This window comes from Gouania willdenowi, chromosome 9, assembly GCF_900634775.1.
Source record: "Gouania willdenowi chromosome 9, fGouWil2.1, whole genome shotgun sequence".
Lineage (NCBI taxonomy): Eukaryota > Metazoa > Chordata > Actinopteri > Blenniiformes > Gobiesocidae > Gouania > Gouania willdenowi.
In genome coordinates this window covers 19,147,033-19,173,660 of record NC_041052.1, presented here as the reverse complement: position 1 = coordinate 19,173,660, position 26,628 = coordinate 19,147,033, and the positions used below count along the sequence as shown (strand labels likewise).

The window sequence follows — 26,628 nt, the reverse complement described above, 5'->3', positions numbered from 1 at the left end:
AAATGATTCAAACAAGATTGTTTCTTACTTATTTGTGTCCTTGTTTTGAGTGTTGGCCAATTAATTTGAATGGGCTTAAGTGGAAAATGTGTGGAGAATGTTGAGGAGTAAAACTAAATTAATTGTCAATTCACCTCATTCCTTTATTTGGGTGTGAGCCCAGAAATGTATTGTACCTTTCACTATAAATCTCCTGGATTACTCAGCTGACATTCACAAACTATTATATGTTTGTCATCTTGCAGATTGTTGGTGTCAGTGAGATGAAAATATATTCAAAAATACCTTGCTTAAAGTTGCAACACACACATTTCAAACTTTTTGAAACATCAATAACTTTTTTTCCACAAAAACATTTTAAAGGGAGAAAATGAGCTCAATGTTGAGGCTGTAATTATTTTTGACCTTATATTTCCAAGATGAGCAAACCTTAGGTATTCTTTAGTTCTTTCCTAAACATCTCTTTCATCTCCCTCCTGTGTGGCATAAATATATCACTCAACACTCACTATTTTCACTGTATGTGTGAAAGTGAGAGCAATTAGCTTCATGGGCCTCAATGAGTAAAATAAAAAAAAACTGACACAAAACGAAAGACAAATTGAATAAAAACAGGAAGTTTACACAACCAGACTACTCAAGTGTGAGGGAATGAACTTTTTTGGGTGGTGAGAGCCTCGGATAAGGACGTGTTGTGTCATTAGGGGGGACAGGACAGGGCAGTGCCAAACCAACAGCCAGGAGGAGATAAGAGAGCCACTTTCTTTGAGAGAGGGTTGTCTTCGTCCATTTGCAGTCACTCAGATAGCTCCAGGCTGGACAGACGCCAAAGCCTGACAGGGGGTTGTATCCAGGGATCTAGTATTGGCTGCAATGAAAGAAAGGTCTATTACGCAACGTCAGTGTTTACAGACAATGATGAAACTGTTTTGGATAAAGGATTTCAGGCAGCAGTATTTTTTTCTTATATGTATTGATTTTGAATATTAAAATAATTAGAAGACATGATTGTTCCGTTCCTGCCAATTGTCATTTTGTATTTGCCATGTTCAGATAATGTGTACTATCACAGGTAGGAAACCCTTCTTGTTCATGTTAGATAGATTGATTGATCTTATTTCAAACATGTACAAATAGAATATCGATCAATCAAATCAATTCAATCAAAAAACAAGTATTTTCGATCAAAGAAAAAAGTGTTCAACTGCAGAAAAAATATTTGAGACCCAGATAATTGTATTTAACTCCATAGTTAACCCAGGTGATTTCCTGAAGGGATTTAACAGCTCTTGCCACTACACTACATACATATGTCCCAAAGATAACCTTCCTTACATACATCGTGCTACTTTTTATATGATGTCTCCGCGTTTGTCTGCACCTACAAAACATTTGTTAGGCAACTATTTTATATTTATGCCACAGACTCCAAGTTCTATAATATACCATCATGATAGTCAACATTATGGTGCAGATGTACCACTGCAAGCAATGCAATCTTCATCAGTGTGCTCTGTTTGGTTATGTGTGTGTATGTGTGACTGTGTGTAATGCATCATAGTGAGCTATTTGATCCTTGGGTATCTCTTTCATTAGCATCTGCTACTCTCCTTTGTGGCAAGGAGTCTATCCCTTGGGTGAATTCATCGCAGTCATATGACTGAGGAAATGTCAGCAAGGTATGCAAGGGTTGGTGCATTAGCATGTGTTCAGACGGGCACAGATTGCGACCCATGCCACAGGGTGTTGTCTGAGGGATTTATGGTGGAAGCTGTGTGCCGAAAAGCACGTCTGCATTCTCTTCAGAACAGAACAGCCTGACCCACACATTTTATACTTTAGTGTCTCTCCAGTGCATAGCTGCTGGAATATAAAAGTGTCTTCATGCTCCAACACTGGTGATTTCTACTCTCTCTTTGCTTTTCAGTCACTTTTCTTACAGTTCAGTCAGGATCACTTTAGTCAAATTGTTTTATTCAGCATGCAGTTTAGGTTTAGCGGTTAGGCTCTGTTCTGGGATCTCTTTGCTCTTTCAGCTGTTGCTTGGAAAGCCTGAGCTACATGGAGAGGCATCAGCAGAGAGAGCGGTCAGTATGAACCCCTGGAACAGAAGCACAGATGTTAGATGCCAACAGGAGACATTGTTTAGTTGGACAAAAGAGGAGGAGGTGGGGTGGGGATGGGTTGCGGGGCATTTAGGGACAAAGCATGCAGAAGTAGACGCGTTGCTGTGATTTAATGCAGCACTGAGACTAACTCTTACCAATGGGAGGCATTGAACATGATCAGCTGGATGATTGAATTAGGGGATCGATGCTGTCCGTTAACAGCTACTGACAGCCGAAGGGGCTGGACTAGCTTGACTTCCGTGCCTGCTTGAACTAACGTGCTGCTCAGTTCTTTGGTAACTACTGTGTGAAACAAATGTTTATTACTAAATATTGTATATGAGTTAATAAAACAATGAGTTGATGTACTTCATGGCCCTTTTTGGTGATTTTGGTCCATGAACACATTGCTTAGGCCCTGTTTTCACTAGAACGTTTTCTAGAGAAAACATAGAGATTTTGTTGCGTTTTAGCGGTCCGTTTACACGGCAACGGCGTGTTGGGGCTTCAAAGCAGAACTTATAAAAACTGGCTCCAAAGTGGAAGTTTTTGAAAACGCTTCCAGTGTAAACAGTGAACCGACACTTTCTGTGTTGCGCAGTACGGCTGCAGAGCCTCAGAGGCACACTGTGAGTGTGCATCACTCTTTGGAATTTAACTATGCTTCTCCAACAAAGTGCCTCCACCAAATTCTGACCACAATCACAGTGCTACACTCCTACTGGGAGCTATTTGCTTGAACAAGTGGTCGGGCTGAATTTCTATCTTTTTAACGCGGACACGGGTTGGACTCGGCTTGGACGCTGCACGGTGAATGAACGGTCAGTTGATGTGTTTTGATAAGCACGAGAAATAACCAGAGATGTTTGCTGACACATGAATAAATGATGTTATAAAATGCATAAATGACTCGTTCTAGAGCTGTTACATATGTAGAAGCAGGTTACTGAGTTTTGTGTGTTGCAGCAGTAAACCAGTACGTAGCGTCTGGAGCATTATATGAAGCTGCTTGTCATGTTTATTAATGCAGAATGAGTGGCTATTAAGTAAAGATGAGTTATTAAAGAAGCTCGCCTACATGTGAGCGTCGTGCACGCATTTGAATAGTGTCGGCAGCAATGGGTTTAGACTTAAAGAGAGATGGGTCGGGTTGTATTCTTTTGACCTCGGGCCGGGTCGGGTCTAACTTTGTAGGTCCTATTAAAGCTCTACTCTTACTTGTGTTTGGTGGAAGTGTCTCTGCGCATACGCTTATTTTGGTTCATTGCTAAATTACACCACCAACATTGCCAGAAGTTTTAGGAAACAAAAACAGAAACGGAAGTGAAACGTCGTGTAAACAGGGCCTTAGAGTGATGTTAGAAGCAACACTTCCGAAGGTGGCATTCACGCATGATTTCTGTTTGTTCTTATAATTGTGGTCATGTGTATCAAGGTTAAGAAGTGAACTTGTTCTACATCACAGCTGTTGTAGGTTTGTGTGTGCTTGCTATCCTCCATTAGTCAACTGATGAAAGCTGTGTTTTTACTGTTTAAGGGTGCTGATGCAACCTGATTGACACACTGCTGTCTCCGGTCTCTCTGGCTGTTTTTCTCTTCTTTTTTTTTTTCCACATCCAACTGCTCACACCACAATGAATGAATCAGACTTGACTGCTTGTGGTAGCAAGTTTTTAGATGAAAGCTCTGTCATCATCCCGGTCAATGTGCTCGTCTGACTCCAGTCTCTCTGGTTAATTCTCATGTTCAAATCTAAACTCACTTTTATCTGATTTCTGTTAAAAACAATCCTCCATTTTTTTTTGATTGGATACTTTGGGACATTTCCCATTAATTTATTAATGAAAAAAAAAAACCCAAAAAAATACTTTAAACTCTTAATGGGGTATTTTACCAATCTACATGCATACATACACAATAAACAGCCCAATGAAAAATTGCATTTAACAAAAATGTCTTTTTGTATTAGATTTGTAAATTACTTTTTGCTATATAAATTTGATCTGTAAATGGACATGTTTTTGCAAAATCTTCCCTCAGAGAATAGCACTTTCATTGCTGCGTAAATATTTAATGAACATTGTGCGTATCATTGTGTTCAGTGAGTCAAGGCGTAATATAATATAACTCTACTTCTACTACATTTCCCCACATATCTGCTATTCCCACTGTTTAGCATGAGCTGGAATAAACAGAAAAGGACCATCCATAGGTCTCACTTCCATGCCCTTCGCTATGTAGTTGTGCTGAGCTTTGTAAGTGGATGAGATGTGACCACAGGGTGCAGTGATTATTGTACCTTGGTTGTCACCAGGCTACATCCCAGCAGTGCGGAAATAACCAAACAGCAGTATTGATTTTTCCATGACACTATTTTTACACACATCGTATAGTGAGAGTGTGTGTGTGCGTGTGTTCCGCAGCCGAGTGGTTCTTTGGTGAATGAACACCCCCACCTCCCCACCAACTAAATATTTTTTTAAAAATAGGTCAAAATATAACCATTATTAAAAAAAAAGGGTTTCAAAAATTGTGATATTTTAGAGCAGTATAATAATAAATAAAGCCCAAAAAACTAAAAATGTCCTTGTTCTTGCAATTAGTGTTTGATTTATTTTAATGTAATTTTAATGAGTCCAGATACATCTTGCGGATTGCTATTTTCACACGGTTAAATTCTGCATTCCTGATTTTTTTTTTGTGCCATTTTTAACGAGGTGAAGGATTACATGGCTACACCAGTGAAAAGCTTTGACCTGTCAGGATGGATTACCAAACTCTTGTAAATCCCTGATGAACGTACAACGCAATTGAGATAAACACTTTTCTCTGCCTGAGAGATGCGTTGATTTTTTCTCTCCTTTGAATAAGCGCAATACAATTCAAGGAACTTGCCAGAAAAACACAGCCAGATAAGCAGCACGCAGGCTATTTGAAGGAAACACACAAAGGGACTTCCTGTTTTGACAGGGTTGCAGTAGTCTGGCACTTTTGTCTATTTTTTTCCACTCGTGATGTGATTTTTGCCCTTTATAATCACATTCCACTCTTGGATCCTTTCCTTCTTTCTAATTCTGTTTTTTTGACCAACAATTTGTTTTTACACAAAGGCCAATGGATGTTGCAGTAGTTCTAGATCAATAGATCGGACATGTCCCAGTGGTGGAGCAAGATATTTTCCATCGAGATGATACATTTTTCTTTTTCTTAAATCTTTTTAAATCTCAGAACATGGTTGCGTGAATGTTTTGAGCACATATTCATATTTACTTTTAAAGATAAGACAGACTGGCATGACCACTGCAAGATTAAAAGTTTTTTTGAATTAGCTTAGCTAGCATTAGCTAACATCAGCATTGGCCTAATAATAATAATGATAATAATAATGATAATAATAATACATTTTATTTATAATGCACTTTACATTTGACAAACAAATCTCAAAGTGCTACAGTAAAATGGCAATAAAAACAAAGAGTACCAAAAAGAGTTTAAAAGTCAGCAATAACATTGACAAAATATAAATAGATTAAGTTGTTTTTTTAAAGAGTCTAACATTAAATTCTAACATTAGCACTAGCTTAGCATTAGCATTAACATAGCATTAGCACTGACGTAGCAATAGCATTAACCTAGCATTAGCATTAACCTAGCATTAGCACTAACCTAGCATTAGCCTAACAATGGCATTAGCTTAGCATTAACATTAGTCTAGCATTAGCATTAATCTAGCATTAGCACTAACCTAGCATTAGCATCAGCCTAGCATTAGCATTTACCAAGCAATAGCAATTAGCCTAGCATTAGAACTAACCTAGCATTAACTGAGCATGAACCTAGCAATAGCTGAACGTTAGCAATAAGGTTGAAAAAAGTTGAAATGTGTTGAAAAGATGGAAAAGGTTGAAATAGTTTAAATGGTTTGAAGGTAGTAGCTGAAAACGGTTGAGGAATGGCAGGGGATGAAGGGCTTGAAAGTTCAAAAAGCGGAAATTTCCAATAGAAATGAATGGGAAAGAAAAAATGTAATAAGTCAACCAATTAATGCCTCCTGCATCGTCACTAATCATTACTAATAATTCAAATTAAACACAGCCTCTTGAAGCAGTAGGGGCACTGACTGTGAAGACGTTTGTCCACAGAAAACCGTTTAAATCAGCTTGTTTGCGGATTTACAAAATGATGTAACTGTTTGGCATGTCTAACCTTTGGTATGAGGGTCACAAGTAGAGCAGGCTTCATTTTCTCTGCAGAGCGCTCTCTGTCGGTGCACTGACTGTCTACTGTGTGATCTCGGCAAGGCCGGCACACTGTAACAGACTGAGGTCCAGGGATGTTTACCTTGGTCTTGCTCTGTGTTGGTTCAGGCTGTTTTGAGAATACAGACTGAACGTTCTCTGTTCATGAATGTAGCATTTCACCTCTCTCTCAGATAACTACGGTTGGGATGACGATCGAACACTGTTTTAACTATTTCTGGTTGTTGCCTAATCTCCGTTTTTGTACACTTACCAGAAGTTCGCCGCGGTTACAGACGTGTTAAGTCTTGTGTCATCCAGTAATCAAATGTCAAATGTGTCAGCCCCACTTTATCAAGTGTGATGCATCTCAGGAAACACCCCTAGGCTGATGACTATTGACAATGCTTTGCTGTTTTGAATCAAGTATTGATTAGTACTTATTTTCTGGTCTATACAGCTATTAAATGTACTGTGGGCTTATACTATAGACTAGACAGTTCTCTCTTCCCTCTGCTTTATTTTTTTATCAAGTCCTCAGACAGAAATTTACTCCAGGGCCTTGACTTAAGCTGCTAATCAGTCTTAAAGACAATAATGCACTTACCAACTCCTGATCCACTCCCAAAAAGACAATTAAGGGGATTTTTTTTTATTTACTTGTTTTATAAAATATACAGTACATGACAAAAACCACATAGGAGTCACACATCTAACATGTGTAACATAACCGTTTTAAAAAATAAAAAATAAAACCAGATTTTCCAGTTAAGTGCAGTGTTCTTTTAAGAGTTTGGACAAGCAACTGAAGAGAGTCTTATTAAGATTATCCTTGCCACTTGACAGCCACAGCTTAAGAGGTACCTTCACTGACCTGCCTGTCTACATCCTGCTGAAAGTGCTTGTGTGTGTGTGATTTTAGACTTGCACTTGATCACCTCAAAACATGCCAAGGCCAAAGTTAGTTCCCTCTTGTTAGAATGCTGTCTGAATTGTAACCCCAAGGTTGACATGCTGTTCATTTATATCATACAGATTTATGCCAAACAAGAATGTGGAGCATGTCGGCAACCTTTGAGCATCTCAGAGCCTCAGGTAGATAATTTTCAAAAGTAATGCTTATTTTAAAAGGATACAAGTTACAAAGAAAGTTCAGCTGAAAGACTATTATATGTAAACTTAAAGTAATAAAAGGCATTTTAAAAAGCTGCATATGCAATAAAAATTTTTTTTCATTACTTGTTAAATGCACGCTAGTGGAGATCGAAATGTTTATCAAACTCTGACGGAGTGATTACTCAAGGAAGTGAACCGACAACTTGAACTGGTTTTATGAGGTTAAGCACGTCTGATTGTTTCAATGGAAGCATAGACTTACCCTTTTGAAGTGTCTTTCTTGTTTGGCTTGAAAGCATGCTAATAATGGCATTCAAATGCTGTGCAGACCGGTATTTTCCAAAGCCTCATTGCTTTTTTCCTGGTTGGTGCAACATCCAAATCCATCTCTGCAATGTTCCTGGTGTTCTTAGGAATAACGCCATAATGTTTAAGGAACTGGATGACACTTAGTTAAGCACAAAAATGGCAACTTGAAAAGCTATCTCTTGAGAGAGTAACATTGGGGGCCAAATACGTCCTAACACTGATTGGCTGAAAACTCCAAGATGGCTATGCCCACATATAAAGATATTGTGTATAAGCGCTTAAAGAATAAAAGTTAAAAATCAGATTAAACACAACTCTTCTGAAACATACCTTGTGCTTGAGATCACTCATACATGTAAAATACACTTTGGCTTATGTAAAGTAGGACGGGTTGAGTAGTTTCAACCACCTAAGGGCAGCTGTTTAGAAACAAGAATGCTTTGGACAAGCCAGGCGTCACATTGTGAGACACTTAGGTCGACGTTAATACCATAATTAGATGGGCAGCAGGCAGTTAAAACACAGAAAATGTTTCATCGCCTTAACAAATACTCAGTAGTGCTCCACCTTCTTCATTCTATTACAGGTATTCAGTCTTCTTTCAGTTCTCTTTGACCTGTCTTGGCCCCAGGATTCCAAGCCACTTTACATTCCTCTCATGTTCTACCATCATCACCCATCATCACCAGTGCAGACAGTCAGTTAACACCATCCTACAGGCTGCACGGCATGCAACAATGCAAATGACAGGAACATGGAAAGAAAGTGTTCTGTTATACTGTTTAGGAGCTTGAATAGTGCAATGTGTGTGTATCTGGGTTCTATAGGTTTACCAACTCAAACATCACCCTACTTCTTTTTGACTTTTTCCAATTTATGCTGACTTAACTGGCCTATAACACAAAAATAGTGTTAGACAGGAAGCTGGCAAACTCAACTCTAATATCTAAGAGTGAGCTGAGTTGAGTTGTTCATGCTCTTCCTCAAAATGTGTGGGTTCATTTATTATACACTGGTTTTTATTCCACTTTTGAATTCTAAATATCTCTGGCAAGGGTTAGGATAGTGTTTATAGTTCAAACTACTAGGATGACAAAGAAACAAAAGCCGACAATGATCAATCAATTTCAATTATATCACAACAAAATAGATCCTGGACAAGCCCCCTCTATATCAAAAAACCCTTTCGTGAGGTGCGTAACAACTGGAAGACCACACAAATTGAAAAATTCACATACACAGTCAGCTATTGAAAGCTGCAGTTTGTAGAATCTTTGAGGCGGGGTTTGGAAATAACCACCCCCCACCCCTCCTTGTTTCAAATACACTTTTTGTGCACTGTTATCCTCATGATCGCGCACGTCTATCGAGCGATTTGTAGAGGAACTTTAATGTCGGACACTTAGTAAGTGTTACATTTTACATTATTGGCTCTGAAACCAACTTCAGCCTGATGCTGTCGCGAAGCACTCCCCACCTTAGATATGCTTGTCCAAGGTTTACACACGGTGTTATTCTGTATGTTATCATTCTTACAGTTTGGCTTCTTCACACTGCTCTTCCTTTTTTTTTGACTTGGTTTGCTGCATAAGCTGTTGTTTCTAACACAACGATAGGGACTTTTCCTGACAGAACGCCTGCCATTGCACCTTCACTAGTACTATCTACTTTTGTCACGCAGTCAATTGAAAAGCCCAAAAAAGCTTATGGAACACTTTGTAAAAAAAAGATCTCTGGCTAAACAATGCCGTCACGGTGCTCATTTTCTACAGCTTGAATCCTTGGCCAAGAGAAGGTGCATGGGTTCAGTGTCCTCTCGTAACACTTTGATTTACAATATGCTGAAGGGTTATAATAGATTTTTGACCAAATGATGCCATAAATGACTTACATAATGTCGATCTGCAGCCCAGGGAATTTGGTTAGTGGACATGTCTATTATTGACCAGAAGGCCTGTCCACAGTCCAGAACAAAAACCAATCAGATGAACACGCATTCAAATGTTAGCATCTGTCAGTGTTGTACTGCATACTTCCATTTCACTTTTCAGATCATGGGGCAGTAGAGTCCATGCCGGCTTATGTGGACAGTTGCCAAACGTGTTATAAGGCTAACACACAGCAACAGAAATCAGAGTAACACACACACATTCACTCCCACTGCCAGTTTAGGGATACGACTTGTATAAAACCTATGTAATTTTTTTTGCGATGCAATTTGTGGGTAGAGTAGCATACGCAGAATTAAAACACATGACAAAGACGGAAATGCTACGATCATGTGTATATTTGCTGAGAAGAGACTTAACTTCATTAGGATATAATGTGGCAACAAGAGCCGGTCACACACATGGAGTTTTATCATCCCCCTCTTGATAAGACAATCTACTGATAGCGTAGCAAGTAAACAACATCCTTGCTCTTTCTGTCCCTCTGGCTCTCTTTTACATTCCTGTGTGCCAGTCTCTGTCTGAACTTTCTCTCATGTCTTATCTAAAGCTGAATGTTTTACACTTGAACCAACACTCCTAACAGACCCATCAGCCACAACTACATAGGCCTGCCGTTTGAAAATGCACTCCCTGTCACTCCCTGTGTGTGTGTGTGTGTGTGTGTGTGTGTGTGTGGGGGGGGGGGGGATTTGAATTCATTAACATTTCTTTGCATTTATCACTTGAAGAACTTAAGTTTCCCACAGTCTGCGTTTACTTTGGCCCGTTGTGTTTCCATCCCTGTCCATGACCTCTGACCTTTACTTTTTACTCCCAAGGAAAATAATAAGGGTTTGGAATTTGACCATCAATGTGACCCAAAAACTGACCCCAATGTATAGTTTAACCCATTTGTGCTTATACAGTGTGTTGATGTCAGGACTTGAAGTAGAATATAATCTGTGATAGTGGTATCAGTTCCATGGTGATGGAGGACTGTTTGAAAGACCCATGCAGCTCTGACCTACTTGTGTCAGTGAACAGCCTGCATGTAGACTATTTTTGAGTGTGCATAACGAATGTGTGTTTGTTAGAACAAGCTCGGTGTGTTGAAGACAAACTCTCTGTGGCCATGGGGAGTGTGAGAGTGTTTTGACAGCTTTAGAGCAGTTCCAGTACAGTACTGGGGCAGGGTGGTGGTGGTGGTGGTGGTGGGGGGGGGGGGCAGGCCTGTTGGACGTTTGAGGGTGAGAACAGTATCAGTAAAGGATTGACATTGAGAATATTAGTCAACGCATTCAGAAAAAATCTCACCGTCTCACACAAACACACATTGGCCACGGTTACATGATGTTTTTTTAATTCCGAATTAAATAATTCGAAATTAAAATGTTCTGCTTCGTGTTTACATGGAAATGGTCATTCCTGAACGAGGTTTACATGGAAAACAGGTTTATTCTGCTGTAGTTAATTCCGCTTTAGGTCTGGGGGTTGGGAAGGCTCTGATTGGATAGGGAGAGAACGTGACGTATCACGTCGGTGAGGAAAAATACACAACAAACCTTTTATTGTCGGCTATAACACAGAACACCACACATGAAAACTGTTTTCACCTTTGTTTTGATTGTAGTTTTGAAGCAGGAGCTCGACAATAACACACGGTTTCAGTTTGGACCGCGGAGCGGAAGGAGATAGGAACTAATCACCGGTAAATAGAGCCCAGTAAAAGTCTGGAAAACAATCACCAGGAATAAATATTTGCTCCCTGATAAAGACAGTAGCTCTAACAACAGGTAAAATGATAAACTTGGTGATATTACAGCCTGTGAATGCAGTACGGGGACGCATGTTCCACCTCCGGGTCCTTGTGCTAGCCGTCCGGTGAAGCCTGTTCCGTTTAACGTATTTACCGAGGTCCGTGTGTGTTTAATAAGTCTGTGTGTGTCCGTGTTAATGTCCACATGTTTATGCCTCCGTCCATCCACTCTTTTCATTATATCCATGTCTTTTAAGGCTCTTATTAAATAGTCTCGGCTGAAGTCCGGGTCGCCACCATCTTGCATTATGTCGTCACCAGCCCATCATCGCCTCAAGTTGCACATGCGCAAAACTATACGAATTAACTTAAAGCGGCTTTAACCAAGTGAAGTGTTTACAAGAAAGAAGAATTGTCTAAAACGGAATAAACCAGCCACCTAATTCGGAATTACCTTTAATTTGGAATTAAATCAGCATTAGGAATTATGTGTTTACAAGGTCAGGTTAAAGAGGAATTCACTTTTATTCCACTTTAAAGAGGAATTAAAGCTCCCATGTAAACGTGGCCATTTATAGACAATTTAGGGTCAGCAAGTACTAGCAACCAGGGTTGGGGTCAATTAAATGTATCAGTTACAATTACATTTTCATGTACCCATGTTCAATTACAATTACCAGCATTTTTTCCATTTACAATTAATGTAAAATATGTTTTATCCTCAGAAAGTCAATTACAATTACCTTCTCAATTACTGAAGTCCAATTACAGGTTAATCACAATTACTGAGCCTGAAATAAATAACCTAATAAAAAGTTAATCTTCCTCTTGTGTTAGCTTTCTGTTAGCATCTCTTATGGTCATAAATTAGTTGTAAAATACACTAAAAACAAATATCTGTCATCTTTCTTATCTTGTTAGGCTTCCTAATCAATGAAAATATAGGTTTTAATATATTTTTAAGAGTAAAAATGTGGGAAAGCTTGACAAGAAACTTAAAATTCTTAACTACATAGGTGTACAAATGTACATATAACTATAACATGGTTCCCCAGTTTTGCGTTAAAATACAATTGACAGTTTTTAAAGAATTTCCATGGTGATTACAATTACAAAGTCAAATATCTGAACTCAGTTACCATTTAATTACAATTACGACAGCAACACATTCTTTAAAGTCATAATTGTAATTAATTATCAATTACGCATTTACAATTATTGACCCCAGCCTGTTTTTTGTTGCACCAAACCAAGGTATAGTACTTCTTTAATTAAATTATTCCACGTTTACACTTGTTGCAAATAGAGATGATTGTTTTTGACCAAGCACAATGACACTGTTTATTAAAGCAGTCATGCCAACTAATGGTATCAGCTAATTCTCACTGACATGAATCCCACCAAATGCTAAAGCGTTGGGAGTAAAGTTCCCAAAAAACCAGTCTGGGCTGCCTGAGAGAGTTCTCCCACAAGTACAAAAGTGGGGTGACAGCACACCACATTTCTCAGCCCCCTCCCTCTGTGCCAGTGGTGTTCAGCTCCTGCATTCTCCAATGCTGTTCCAGCCCATCTTTCATGCAGATTCTTTCGGACTGTGCCAACCAGGTCAGGGGGCAGCATTTTCTCAGGGCTTCAAGACAACATTGCAAGTGTTTCCCAGACAACCCCAGAAGTTATGCACTCGAGGCTGACATTGTTGGCAAAAACAATCCCAGCTTTGAAAACGTTGCTTTAACCATGAATGCGAACATAAAGGTCACATAACAAAGTGATAATGATTGATTTTATCAGTGCTTTTCCACAGTCATATACAGTATTTAGGTTTAAACAAGGTTGTTTACACCAAGACGTGTATGGAGCAAAGATCCACGCCCTGTGTTGTGTTGACCTTAGATGACTGCATCTGCTTTGTGTTACAGAGAACTAACACTGCCTTTGTTTCAGTGAGATCAGTTCCTATGTCTGCCAGTAGATGTCTGTCTTCAGTCTGACACAGTCCCAAAGGGAAACTTGGTGGATTTGACTCTTTAGGTGTCTCTAATGACACCGATTTTATTCTTTGTAAAACAATCCTAAGTGACTTATCAAAAAGAACATCATTTCGCGTCCATATTTCAGCTTTTATTTGTTTTATGCACTGGATTTTAATTTCATTTCATTTTAATACATTCTACATTTACAAAGGTTTTGATTGCATAATGCTGCATTTCTTTTCCCTTCTGGTGACACTGCTGCGGTGTGTTTTTGCTGATGCAGCTTAACATTCCAGAAAATAATTATATTAAATCTTTAGGGCAATAAAAAGCTGGCTCTTTTCCATGATCCAACGATGACAAATTTAAAAAAAGATAAAATGACGACGAAAACTATATCAATACATATTTTACATCTTCGTGGACTATTAAAAACGAAATTATCATCATGGGGCGAAACCCACCCCTCAAAATGCATAAACTCTTATGCTTTTTATTTTTTTGTCGACTGTACGGGTAACAGATTTAGTCAACTAAAATCTTAATATTAATTTATTCGACAAAAACTGAAATAGTCCGTGATGAATGCATTTGAACTGCTTATAGTTAATGCAAAGTCTAGCAACATTAGTTGAATATACTAACGTAACAATAGGTTTATTTGAATGTTTAGATAACATTCACCTTGTGCTGACTTATAAAGTGAGACAAAGCCTCTACTCTGCAGCCAGCGCAAACAGATAATAAAGAAGTAGGGCTGAGTTTGAATAAAATTTTAAAAAAAAAATGAAATATTGATTTAAAACAATTTTCCTTTTAATGGCCTGATAGAAATTCAAAAAATCCTACATCTAGATTATTCTAATATGTATTTTGTACTAGGGGTGTGATATCGGATATTGGTCCGATATCAGCAAGAAAAGGAATATCAGATTTTATCGGACTGCATCTAAAATCTTCGATATAATATATATCGTTTTTTTTTTTTTTTTTTTTTAAATAAGTAATAAAAGTATGGATGATTCGTTTTGTTATCGTATCGTATCGATATGGGTATCGGCCAATACTCAAGGCTGCAATATTGGTATCGTATCGGAAATGAAAAAGTTGTATCGTGACATCCATGTTTATTGTTTAATGTAAACAATGATATTTTTAAAACTGCACCAAGTTAAGTTACTTTCTACTGTTTACATTGCATTAGTTTTCTGAGAACTATGATTTAAGTAAAACTGGGACTGTGACTGAACGTAATCATTCAATGAATCAAAAAATCAAATGGAATCGGATTCAAATCGCGATCAAATTGAATCTGGTCCTTGTGAATCGAATCGATTGGGGAAATCTAAATAAACACCAAGCTCCAGTAAGAAGCATCAGGGATATTTGATATGGTTGGTCCCTGTGGACCAGTGGTTCTCAAACTTTTTTGGCTCAAGTACCCCCTTTTTCTTATTTCTGAATCCAAGTACCCCCTTTGTCCGACTACAACATTTTGCTCAGAATATTATGAAAAAAAAAAAAAAAAAAAACTATAGCTCATAATGATAGAAAGAATGAGTGAGAACACATTTTAAATTGTCTAACTTTGTAAATAAATGGAATAAAACAGTATTTAGTGTTTTCTGAAGAGATTTATTTCTATAGTTTTTATCATTTGCTGTCATCTCCTGTCTGGTGTGGGATCAAGACTGACTTTTGTATTTTAGGTTCATGTTCTAATCAAGATCATTTTTATCATCATTATTATGATTATCATTTTTAACTAAAAATAAACATTATAAAACCCCATATTCATTTGTTTTTGTCCACATATCGCTCTCAAATACTCCCTGTAGTGGCATCACAGGGTACATGTACCCCCATTTGAGAAGCACTGCTGTGGACTATGTTCAGTTTTAAAATTTCTTCCTCCATGACGTTTTGACGTCTAACGTGACCTTAAGTAAATATTTAACATTTCTGCCAATCAACAGAAGTGTAAAGACGACTATTCTACTCAAGTAGGAGTATTGTTACTTGATTGAAATTGTACTCAAGTACGAGTACAAGTAAGTCATACAAGTTACTAGTGGTTGGGCTTTGATCAGAAATGGTAAGACGAAGAACATATGGATTATGTTCAATGTGCCATGAAACGGAAATGAAAAATAATCACGGAAAAAAAGAAAAGAATTTAGTCGGTAATGGTTGGGTGTAGAAATGTAACAAATTACTGTACTTCTTTTAAAATGTACTTAAAAATACTGAAAAAAGTACAAGTAGGTACCCATGAAAGCAACTCAATTACAGTAACTTCAGTATTTGTAATCTTCGACTTTCACCTCTGCCAATTCATTTCAAATCAATAAACATTCAGTGTTCAGTTGAATATTGTCGTTGAAAGTGTGAAGCGTGTCACGGACTGAGTTTACCTTGTACTGAGATCAATTTTGAGCACGTGCACTACCGGAAAATGAATTTTTGCTAGTTCCGCTGTTATTTTTGCTACTTCCGCTGTGCTGAGTGAGTGACAACCTCAGTCAACAACTTGAAAGCAATCTCAGTATGAATAGGAATAGTTTATTCTCCAAAAAAAAACAACAAAAAAAAAAAACATGATTACAATAAAACTCAGTACGAAAAGGAATCATTTATTTTCCAAAAAAAAAAAAAAAACATGATTATATATACATTGCAATAAATAACAGTTAACCTAATGCAACTTTACAAAAATAAGGTAATATATTCATATAAATTAGCAATCTGATCACGACAATCATATTTTTTCAAATCATTGGGGGTAAACTCAGGTAAACTCAGTCCTCCGTGCTGAGTCCGTGACAAGTGTGTTTGTAAACTGAAGTGTCCCTTATTCGGAGGACCCTGAACGCAGCACTTCGGAGTGGCACGGCTGGTGTGGTGACATCAGGGGTGGGGGCGTGGTTAAGACCAAATCAGCCGGGGAGGCGGGGGGACAACAACAGAGAAGGAGGTGGTTGAGAACAGAGCAGAATAAAGCCTTGTGTCCAGTTCACAATTTACTCTAAAAAGTCTCCTCTCAGACACAGACCTGCATTAATACAGGACTCTGCAGCGGTGACGTTAACACTGTGGGAAGTCAAAGGAAGGGGACTTTAGGAGGGGAGGCAGAGGAGGATGTGACCGGCGGGTAGAGGTCCTGTCTGCTCAGCTGTCTTTATGTTTTCTTTGTCTAACAACGGGAACACCTATCTATTCTGTGCTCCTCTTGGCCCGGGCTGAGTGCTCCAACCAGCGGCATTGTGTGGGCATGTGGGTCAACTCCGGAACCGTCGGAAGGTAGGCAGCAGCAGCAGCAGCAGCAGCGGCAGCGGCGGCGGCAGCAGCCAGCGAACCGAACCGAGCCGAGCCTGCTGCAGGCAGGGATACAGGTCACATGTTACACATGTTACACATGTTACACATGCACACTGTCTGTGTCTTTTACATTCATGCTGTGCATCATCATCATCACGGTCACTGACCCCCCATCACTAGTGTTTAAAAAGCTATAATATCTCCTTCACATCCCTGTAACCACTTATTATACATTCATTACAGGCTATTTACTACCATAGAGATGCATTTGTGTGTGTGTGTGTGTTTTCACTGCATGTGATGCTGCACGTAGCACTAGATCTGCTGTTCTGCAGTGGTGTTTGGGCTTGGCACATTACGCAATACTTTATCAGATGCATTATTATTAGGATGTACTGTAGACTGCTGTGCACCTGTCCTCATACTGCATCTGGGAAATGGAGCTGCTACACCAGGCCCAGAGCAAACAACCGTCCGCCACGTTGGCTTGAGTTGGTTTCAAAATTGTGAATGAGCCCAGGTGCTTATGAATGGGTGCAGGGAGAAGGTGCACATGAGGCTCCTTTCATTGATGACAGTGCAGACCCCACAGCACACACACACACACACGCACACACCACTCGTGCATTGTGTCCAAAAAAAAAAAAAAAAAAAAATCACAATATGCAAAACCGTCCTGAGAGAGGAGCTGGGTTATATATGCATCCATCCAACTGTAACTGTAATCCCAGGGCTATGACGTCACCACACGTATTACATTACGCAGGTAAGGGCATGCGTGTCTGGTGAGGCAGCCTCTCACATCCACCTGAGGGGATTGAATAAATCATGTTCTCCACGAGAAGTTTAGTTTAATCGGATATTAAACATCTTTGGTGCGTATAATTATAGCTGCAGCAAGAAGAAGTTGCATAAATAATTTGGCACTCGCATCTCATTGCGCAATTCTTTGCTTCTTTTGCCAATCTATTTTTAATCTGGAAAAAGTGCTCCAATATTTGCCTGTGTATGTGTGGCTCATCCTTCTGTGAAATGACCACCTACACTTTCACTTCTGTTCTGTGCATCTTGTTTTTTTTTTTCTCAGTAAAAGCCTTCATTTGTCATTTAAGATGTTGGGTAAATACTAAATCTACCATTTTGAATCATAAGGTGATATCTGCCCTTAATCGTGCATTTTTTTGGGGGGAATTTGCAAGTTTTTCCTCAGTATTCTTAATTGGGATTACTTGTCTGTGTGTAAACTTGTGATGCCCAGAGTAAGCTGGGATCAACCCCAGCATCCTGTGATCCTAAATAAAGTATGTAGGTCTAGAGAGTCTGGATGGAGGCCAGGGGTTATGCATGCAATTAGGTAAGATTCTTAATCGTAACACAACCAAACCACTACATTACTGTAGGGCTGGGTGATTTTTCCTAAAAAAAAATAATTGAGTTTTGATTCAATTTTTGATTTTCAATGCACTTAAAAAGGACTGCAGACATCAGATATATTGTCAAAAGTAGGGATGTAACCATTCACTCAACTCCCGATTCGATTCACGATACTGGGTTCACGATACGATTCTCTCATGATTTATTTTACAAAATGGGACTGTAGACAAATGATGATTGAAAAATATTCCTTTATTTTTTTTGCGAAAAAAACTAGAAAATACTGTTCTATTTTCCTTTTATTTTTCATTGTCAAAAGAATCCCTTGATAAACTATTCAAAACAATACAATTTAACTAAAAATAAATCTTGAATGAAATAAATAAAGGAATAATACAAATGAAGAAGCCTATTAATTTAAATTCTCGTTTAAACTACATAATAGTTATTTTTCTTTTTAAAAGTGCTACTGAAAATGTATTTTGTGCCTTAACAATTGGACTTTAAAAAAAAAAAACCGTCATTCACTGATTTACGTCAGATATTTGTTTGGACCAGCAGAGGGCGCTGGTAACCCAGTGGTCAGTTGGCATGCAGAAATTCTTGCAGTGAAGAAGAGATGCTATGCTAGCAGACAGAGCTAATAGAAAAACGTGACTTTTACAGATATTCACATAGTATTACAGATATTATTTCGGTGCTAAAGGGGTAAGGAATCATTTATTAACATGTTTAAGAGTAGAAGGCGGCCAGAAAGAAAGTAGTAGCAGATTCCGCCCTCTGCTGTTTGAAAAAGTACTGCAATTTAATTTTCAAAGTATCGATGTCAATAGTGATACCTATGAATCGATTTTTAACTGCCTTACGATTAATCGTTACATCCCTAGTCAAAAGTGCAACTTTATTGCTGTGATTGTCCTCAACAGTTAAAATACATAGAACAATCCCCAAATAAAAAGTAAATGAGGTTCTGTCTATTCAACAATTTCAAGTTTTAACCCAGGCTTAAGCAAACGTGCAACAGCAACTTCACAGTAGCTTCAATTTTCTGATTAAGAAATCAAATAACTACATATTTTATAACATATGACATTAAAATAAAATAAAATAAAAATAATAAACTCTTCCCTTAGCATCTCAGCATAGTGCGAATAAAAGGGGGGTAAACAAAGAGGGGGCTGGCTCACATCGCGTTACGGTAACCCACAAGGACGTAACGCGAAAAAGTCCGAAAAAACTGTAGTGTTAAAAAATTAATTTAAATTTAAATTTTTTTTTTTTAAACTCGAATTTGCAAAATAAAAATCGTTTTTATCTACAAATTTGATAGATCTATTAAATCATTTTTTTTGTCTACCTTACCTCCCTGAATAGGCCTATTAATGCCTGTAGTTTTTACTGTCATCCAGCCCTGTGAGAACACTGTGATGAAACCAACTTTCTCAAACCTAAGAAGGATCAGATATAATTTTACCCTTATATTTTCTTTCTATTAAATGTTGCAAATGTTTCTATTAGGGCTGCACAATTAATCACATTTTAATCGTGATCACAGTTTTGGTTGCCACGATTAAATTAGCCTGATCGTTGGCAATATTTACGTTTAGATTGTGGGCGACGCTGCATATCAAACCAGGCACTTTCTCAACCATTAGTGAGCGGCAGCTTTGAGTAATTTGGTGGATTGATGAGAGCTGTGATTGTTTCCAATGAGTTGCATTTTGTAAAAGGACTCTGGAATACTGTATTTATTCAGTTAACCCTTGGTACATTTTTAAGTCTTGGGTTATTTTTTTCTTTTTTTTGGTATAATTTTTATTTAAAGCTTTATTTTGCACTGTAAACTGTTCATATATTCTCTTTTTTTATCATTAAAGTTGTGCAAAAGAAATACAGATTTTCCCCTAACATGATAAACAAATATAATCCTGATTACAATATTGATAAGAAATAATCGTGATTATCATTTAGGCCATAATCGTGCAGCCCTAGTTTCTATTGATATGTGAGGAAGTAGTAGTACACTGTTTTTCAGGCTCAGAAATCTAAATGAAAGATAAATGTTCTTTGTCATCACTTCATTCATGCTGTAACATTATTATTCATGATTGAACATGAATCCAAGTCGCTTTTTATTTATTTTAAAGTTACACTGAGCATCGCTGTTACCTTCAAATACAAAAGGCTGTAGTTACAGGACAAACTTAGCTGTTTGTGTCCATTTGTTAGAATTTTTCATTCAAACAAATCTGTTCTGTTACACATCTGCACACGCAGATGTGTGTTCTGTTTAAGCAGCATTAATTAGCATTGGTTGTACTTGATAATCATGTCATTGAATCGTCAAACTCCTCTCTAGAACCTGAGACTGCATAAATTAGCAAATATAATGTCAGATCATCTGTTTGTTTGTTTTTATAAGCATTGTTTCAGTGAGAAAGACACGCAGAAAACATTAACATTAAATATTAGGGGTTTGTCTTGCGGTGATACTGTATGTGTCCATGTTTACAGAGAAGTTGATAATACTAGCACTGAAATGGGTATTTTCTGCATTCATTTTGTTTTATAATGATTTAAAGTTAATTTGCACAAACATCATTAACAATATTTTGGCGAAGCATTATTTTATATCAGTCTTCACTTAAAAACTTAAACATAACACATGTGACTAGTTGTGGTTAGTGTGTGTTAAGAAGAGCCACTGTGCAGTATACTCTTAGTTTTACTGTCCTGTCATGCATGTGAAATTGATTGACAATGTTTTGTAATTCCTGTGAAATGGATTCAGTGCAGCAGATAAATTCTGAATTTCTTCAGTGACACAGATATTGTAATGTATCGTGGATGAAATTTCCCCGCCATATATCGATTACCGCAGAATCGCCGCGTCGTGATGAATTAATATCGTTACTGTGGGCAAAAAAAAAAAAAAAAAAAATACAAAATATCATGATGTATCGTATCGCGAGGTACCTGGCGATACCCAGCCCTATTAAATCTGAATGACAAACGTACTGGGAGATGCTGTGTAAAGAGGAAGTTACTAGTATGGAAATTAGGGATGTCCCGATACAACTTTTTCACTTCCGATACGATACCAATATTGCAGCTTTGAGTATTGGCTGCTGCCAATATCGATCCGATACGATATCAGCAGGAACCGTACATACTTTTATTACTTTTTTTGGAGTGTGGAATGTTAGTCAGCACCAGTAGGTATGAAGAAAACTGACCCATTTTATTATTAACCAATTGGTTATATACATTTTAACCTTCAACATAATATCTACAGTATTCTACAACTGAATAAATATAATGTAATATATATCGGAGATTTTAGATGCAGTCCGATAAAATCCGATATTCGTTTTCTGGCTGATATCGGAGCGATATCCAATATCAATATCGGATTGGAACACCCTAATGGAAATAGAGACATGTTAGGTTGTGGGGAAAAAACAGAGATAGAAAAAAGTAAAATAGAACAGAGATGATGAAAGGAAAAAGGTAGGGGTAGAATATGGGTGGGAATAGATGGAGCGGAGAATGATGGAGGAGGGGAAATGAGGGCATCCAGACGAGCCTTTCCGTGTTTAGTAAACTCTTTTCCTGCAGCGAGAGAAAAGAAAAGAAAAGAAAGAAAGAAGCCATTCTCAGTCAGACTAAAATGTGGCTGTCATTAATTAGCAGAGAGATATAATCTAACATTATCTGCCACCAGAGCGCATTAATACACAGCAACATCTGCGATAGGCGAGGAAAGTGTGTGCAGGCATGTGTCCGTGTGTGTGTTTCGTGGTGTTTGTGTGTGAGACTGAGGTCTACTGTCAGCCAGGCAGGGTACGAGGCAGAGGCTAAGTTATGTAACATGTCTGTGCCAGCTGTGCCTGTAGCAGTCAGTGTCTCAAACTACCACATCGCACACACACACACACACACACTTAAAATGCCACACACCTGAGAAGTGTAAAAACTATAACTGAGCAATGTTTTTCACACAAGAGTAGACTTTTAACCATGGGTTTACAAAGCCAAAAATGCATGAATACACACGGCTGACCTACATTAATGCAGCATGCACAGACACATTTTTAATCAAACCTGGAACTGTATGCACTGCCTTGTTTTTGGGTGAAATTTTAGCACGTTCCACAGGCAGGTGATAATTGTCACAGCTATGCACAGTGATGTCTGCAGTAGATGTTGCAAGGGGAAACCAACGGCCACGAAAAGAACGGATGTTTAATGCTCTAGTTAACAAAATACAGCAAATATGAGCAACTTTCATCACAGCGGGGGCCACAAAAATGTGGTTTGTCTGAGCCGAGGGCCATATTATCAACATTCATGTCATCGTTTAGAATGAGGACCAATCTGAGCATTAATACAGAAAACAACAAAGGGTTTGCTTGTCTTTACTTAATGTTTTTCTCTCATTTGTTGTTGTTTTGTGTTGTCTTTCTCTCGTTTTTGTACATTTTTTGTTGTCGTTTAATGTATTTTTGTCGTTTTGTGTGTTTTTTAGCGTTGTTTTGCGCATTTTTATTGTCATTTTGCATAGTTCTCTGTCATTCTGTATAGTTTTTGTTGTTAGGCGTGTTATGAGTTATTTTGTGTGTTTTGGAGTCATTTTTGTAGTTGTTTTGTATGTTTTTCATTAATTCATTTGTAGTCATGTGTGTCTTTTTGTTGTTCTTTTGGGGTATTTTTCTGTAATTTTTAATGTTTTTTGGAGTCATTTGTGTTTGTTTTATGGCTGTTTTTGGAAATTCTTTTTGTCATGTTGTGTGTTTTTGGAGTAATCTTGCTCATTAACTTTGGGGGCAGCACAAAATTAGACCAAGGGCCTAATGTGACCCCCAGGTCGGCAGTTGCTTAAGTCTGGTCATGATTAAAAGCCGTCCAAGGAAAAAGCAGTGTAAATTGTGTGTGAAATATAATAAAAAATTAAATAGTCGTGTGGCACGACTTATTTTTATTCACATTGAAACCGTTTGTTGTTTTCTGTTCTCTTAGCCTCCCCCTGAACTCTATTCTCCCTCTCTATTTCCTGACTGCACATATGAGATTTTGTGGTTTAGACAGATGTAAATCAATCTAACCAGAGCTATGAAGAAGAGAGGAAGATGTGTGCAGCGATGACGCAAATATCCTTCCCGAGTGCAAAACACAGCCCCACATCAGACACAAACCTGACCTCCTGGATGTCAACCTGTAGCCCATCTTCAAGTGCTGCAGACTGCTTTTTTGTTGCTGCAACAACTCAAGATCAATGTCGTTAATTGGCCAATTTCTGACCTTTGCCAAGGTGCTCTTTTTTTTAGACGTTTTTGAGGTGTGACTGGAGACAGACTGACATTAAAATGCATATAGGCTTAATAAGGACAAATAACTGTGTTTTTAAGTCCATTCCAGTAACAGCACTTTCATGAATGTTTATTTTGTTGCCTACGTATTCGAAGACATTCAATATATTTAAAAAAAGAAACGTGAAGTGTTTGTGCATTTAATTCATTGGCTACCAGCCATTTTCAGAACAGCTACACCCCTCACTGCCAGCCATTTAACAGCATTTTGACTGGTTTTTAAAGAACCACAGAATATTTTGTACTATGACCATGTAAAATCTGAAACCAGATTCCGAAAGATTAGACTGTCTACTTTCATCAGAATTATTATTTTTTGTTTTTAACTTGTTTTGTTCTTTAATAATCAGCAGTTGAATATAGGTAAGTTTCACACAAAAGGCCAGTTTCTGACAAAAAGCTGAGAAAAAAGGCTTTTTCTGAAAAAATCTGGGCTTTGAGGCTATTTTTTGCTTTAGTGATACCTCAACATTGGTTTTCTTCTATAAAACAACAAAAAAAACAATGAGACTGGGCTTTTGATGGCAAAAAAATCTTATTTTACTATCTGGGTGAGAGTTGTATGGTTCCTTTAACGTAGTTTGGCCTTCCTCTAAGTCTCCCCCCCCCAGTCTTCACACACGCAACTTCCTTCTACTCCCCGACATGCTTAGTTGACCAGTTTGGCCAGGGTTATTGATCGTCTTCTCTCACAATTTTAATAGTGGAATGCTCTGCTCGAGTGTGCGCTGCTGGAAGCTTCACCTTCTGCTTTCGTAGCGTCATTTTATCCCTTGTTCGTGGTTTCTCCCTCCCCGCTGATGGTGCACGTCACGGCTAATCTCTCTTCCAAAGGTGCACTGCTGCCACCTACATGGCACCAGTTGGTCACTACATCATAGTACAAGGCTGACATTCATTGGAGAGGTCCGTAACAGTGTCTCCTAGCAACCGAAGTTGAAAAACACAATTGATGTATATTTACATCAATGGCAGCGAGCTTTTGGATTTGAAATGACGTCAGTGGCCGTGAATGAGTATGGCAGTCTCAACCACATCTGCATGCACACTGGTTTTCTTGGCAATCTTTGCAAACCCCCCTGCAGCAGGTAAAAAAAATCTGAACACAAGAGATTTTGCTGCCTTTATTTGAGGTCTAAGTAAGTCCGGCCCAAAGTGTATTGTGTATGTGATTCATGGTGACATTTGTTGTGCATTTCAAAGGAGGATGAGGAGAGGCAGACCGCTTCATCTTGGCAGTTTGTTAAACTCCAGCCCCAAAGATATGAGTGGAAAAAAGAGGCAGATGGGGCCGCAGAGGATTTGGGAAGAGCAGTTTGGATGCCAGTAGATTGCTGAAGTGGTTATGTAACAGAAAAGAAAATACGGGTGGTGTGGGGAGCAAAGCGGGTGTGGGTGGCCTGTCAGATTAATGCTGCTCCTTGATGGCTTTCCAGAACGGAGCTAAGGTCATAGATAGATAGATGATGGCTATTACAACGTACTAATAAGATGATATGTGTTGAATGTGAGCGAGAAACTGGAAAGGTATTAGGCCTGAGTGGTTATTACAGTGAGTGCACTGAAGGATGGAAAGAAGTGGGTTTGACTATTGCATTAGAGGGAATAAAGGAGAGAAGAAGAGTTTATCCCCACATTAGAAAAAAGAAGAATGTAGTGGGGTGAGATAAGACCATAGATGGAATGTAGAATTGATTAATTCATTTTGGAAAGAGCTTGACATAAGTGTGCGATCCTGAAGGTAAAGTTGACACCTACTTTGCATTTTCTTGTAACATCCTGTCTGGCCTTCAACCGAAACTACTGAGACACAACACACATCATGTTTGAGTTTCTTTGTGTGACAAAACTTGGAAGGTCTTGTTTGCACATTGGGTTGAGTCTACTTTTGAATTTCTATCTCTGACATTGCCACAACCGTCAACGTTCAGCCTGAGAGTCAGAAGCATCTCTTTACTAGCGCATTAGGAAGAAGACGCTGTCCAGTCTAGACGCCTGTACACGGTTCAATGTAGGTCATTAGCTAAAAATGAAACCTGATCCTTAAGCTTCACTTTCCGCTCCTGCGAGTTGAGCTGCACCGCTTGGCCCTCGCAGTCCCCAGGTTTCCACTCTTTTCCTCCACTCATGCAGTTAAAAAGGATTGTTGAGGTCAATGGAGGCTCATGAAGTTTAAAAAAAGGCCTGTGATCAGGTGCGAGTCTGTCAAGCGCACTGGTGTATGAATAAGCGATTTTGTTTTTTTTTGTGTTAAGTGATGCTTGACTAGAGCAAGGCGTGCAAGGATCGTCACACAGTGGATTATATTTGGGTCTTGGAAACCTTTTATCCCTTGAGAGAAACTGTCCACACACACTTCTGCTTTTTGGCGACATAATTGCTTGCATTGTCCTGTGCTTCACCAATACCTTTTGGGGTTTTTTTGTTTTGGGTTTTTTTTGTTTTTGTTTCCAAAGACCTCACGTGTGTTTACTCACTTCTAAAACTATTATTGGTCCATTTTGTTTCTAGAATGCTATGTAGTCTGTCTGTCTTCAAATTGGCACTTCTTATCCAAAAACTACGTACACTGAGACAACTGCTCGAACAGTTTATTGGCCAATACCGTTCGTATAGAGCTGTTAGATAACTGTTGGTTGCACTGTGCATTTATTGCATTTTCTATCTCTGTCTTTTCCCTGAGGGACGTGCTTCATGAATGCTGTCACTGCCATAGATGGCATGTGAAAAAGGTATTTATTACCTGTCCGTCTGTCATATGGACAGGTGAGCTGTCTGGGCTTTATATTTGTATGTCTTCTTTTTGACAGGAACCATGATGATGCAGCGCTATTAAATAACATTTGTGTCTCTGAGGTAAATGCAACAGTGGTTGTTAATGAATCATAGAGAGCAGGTCAAGGAATGAATAGCAAGGTATGTGTGGCTCAGCTGTCGGATGAATGGTTGCCATTTTTAGCACAGAGTGTTCGTCACCATTGGGCGGGCTTGTAGCACTGGTATCTTTGTCAATGAAATAACAAGTAATGGCCTTTATGAATGATCCAGATGCTCTTTTTGCATTGCCTAAGGGTTAGTACTTTGAACAAGCTTTCAATGGAACAACTGGGCATCTATAGGTCCCTGCGCGTGCGTG

The 26,628-nt window shown here is 38.5% G+C and overlaps 1 protein-coding gene across 9 annotated transcripts in view; it reads left to right on the top strand.

Moving 5' to 3' along the window:
- rhobtb4 (Rho related BTB domain containing 4) overlaps nt 1-26,628 on the top strand; it is a 53,822-nt gene that overhangs the window by 5,484 nt on the left and 21,710 nt on the right. For 3 of the 9 annotated variants that reach the window (XR_003674765.1, XM_028456779.1, XM_028456782.1), the window contains exon 1: nt 16,410-16,731. The exons of 1 other annotated variant lie outside the window; for it this stretch is intronic. Coding sequence is in view for 1 of the 8 variants with exons in the window: in XM_028456779.1 (XP_028312580.1) it covers nt 16,703-16,731 (29 nt within the window). In the remaining 7 variants the exon portion in view is untranslated. Of the gene's footprint in view, nt 1-2,062; nt 2,088-16,409; nt 16,824-23,929; nt 26,225-26,628 lie in introns of those variants that run through there. 5 more of the 9 variants (XM_028456785.1, XM_028456781.1, XM_028456786.1 and 2 more) reach the window with 3 other exon arrangements.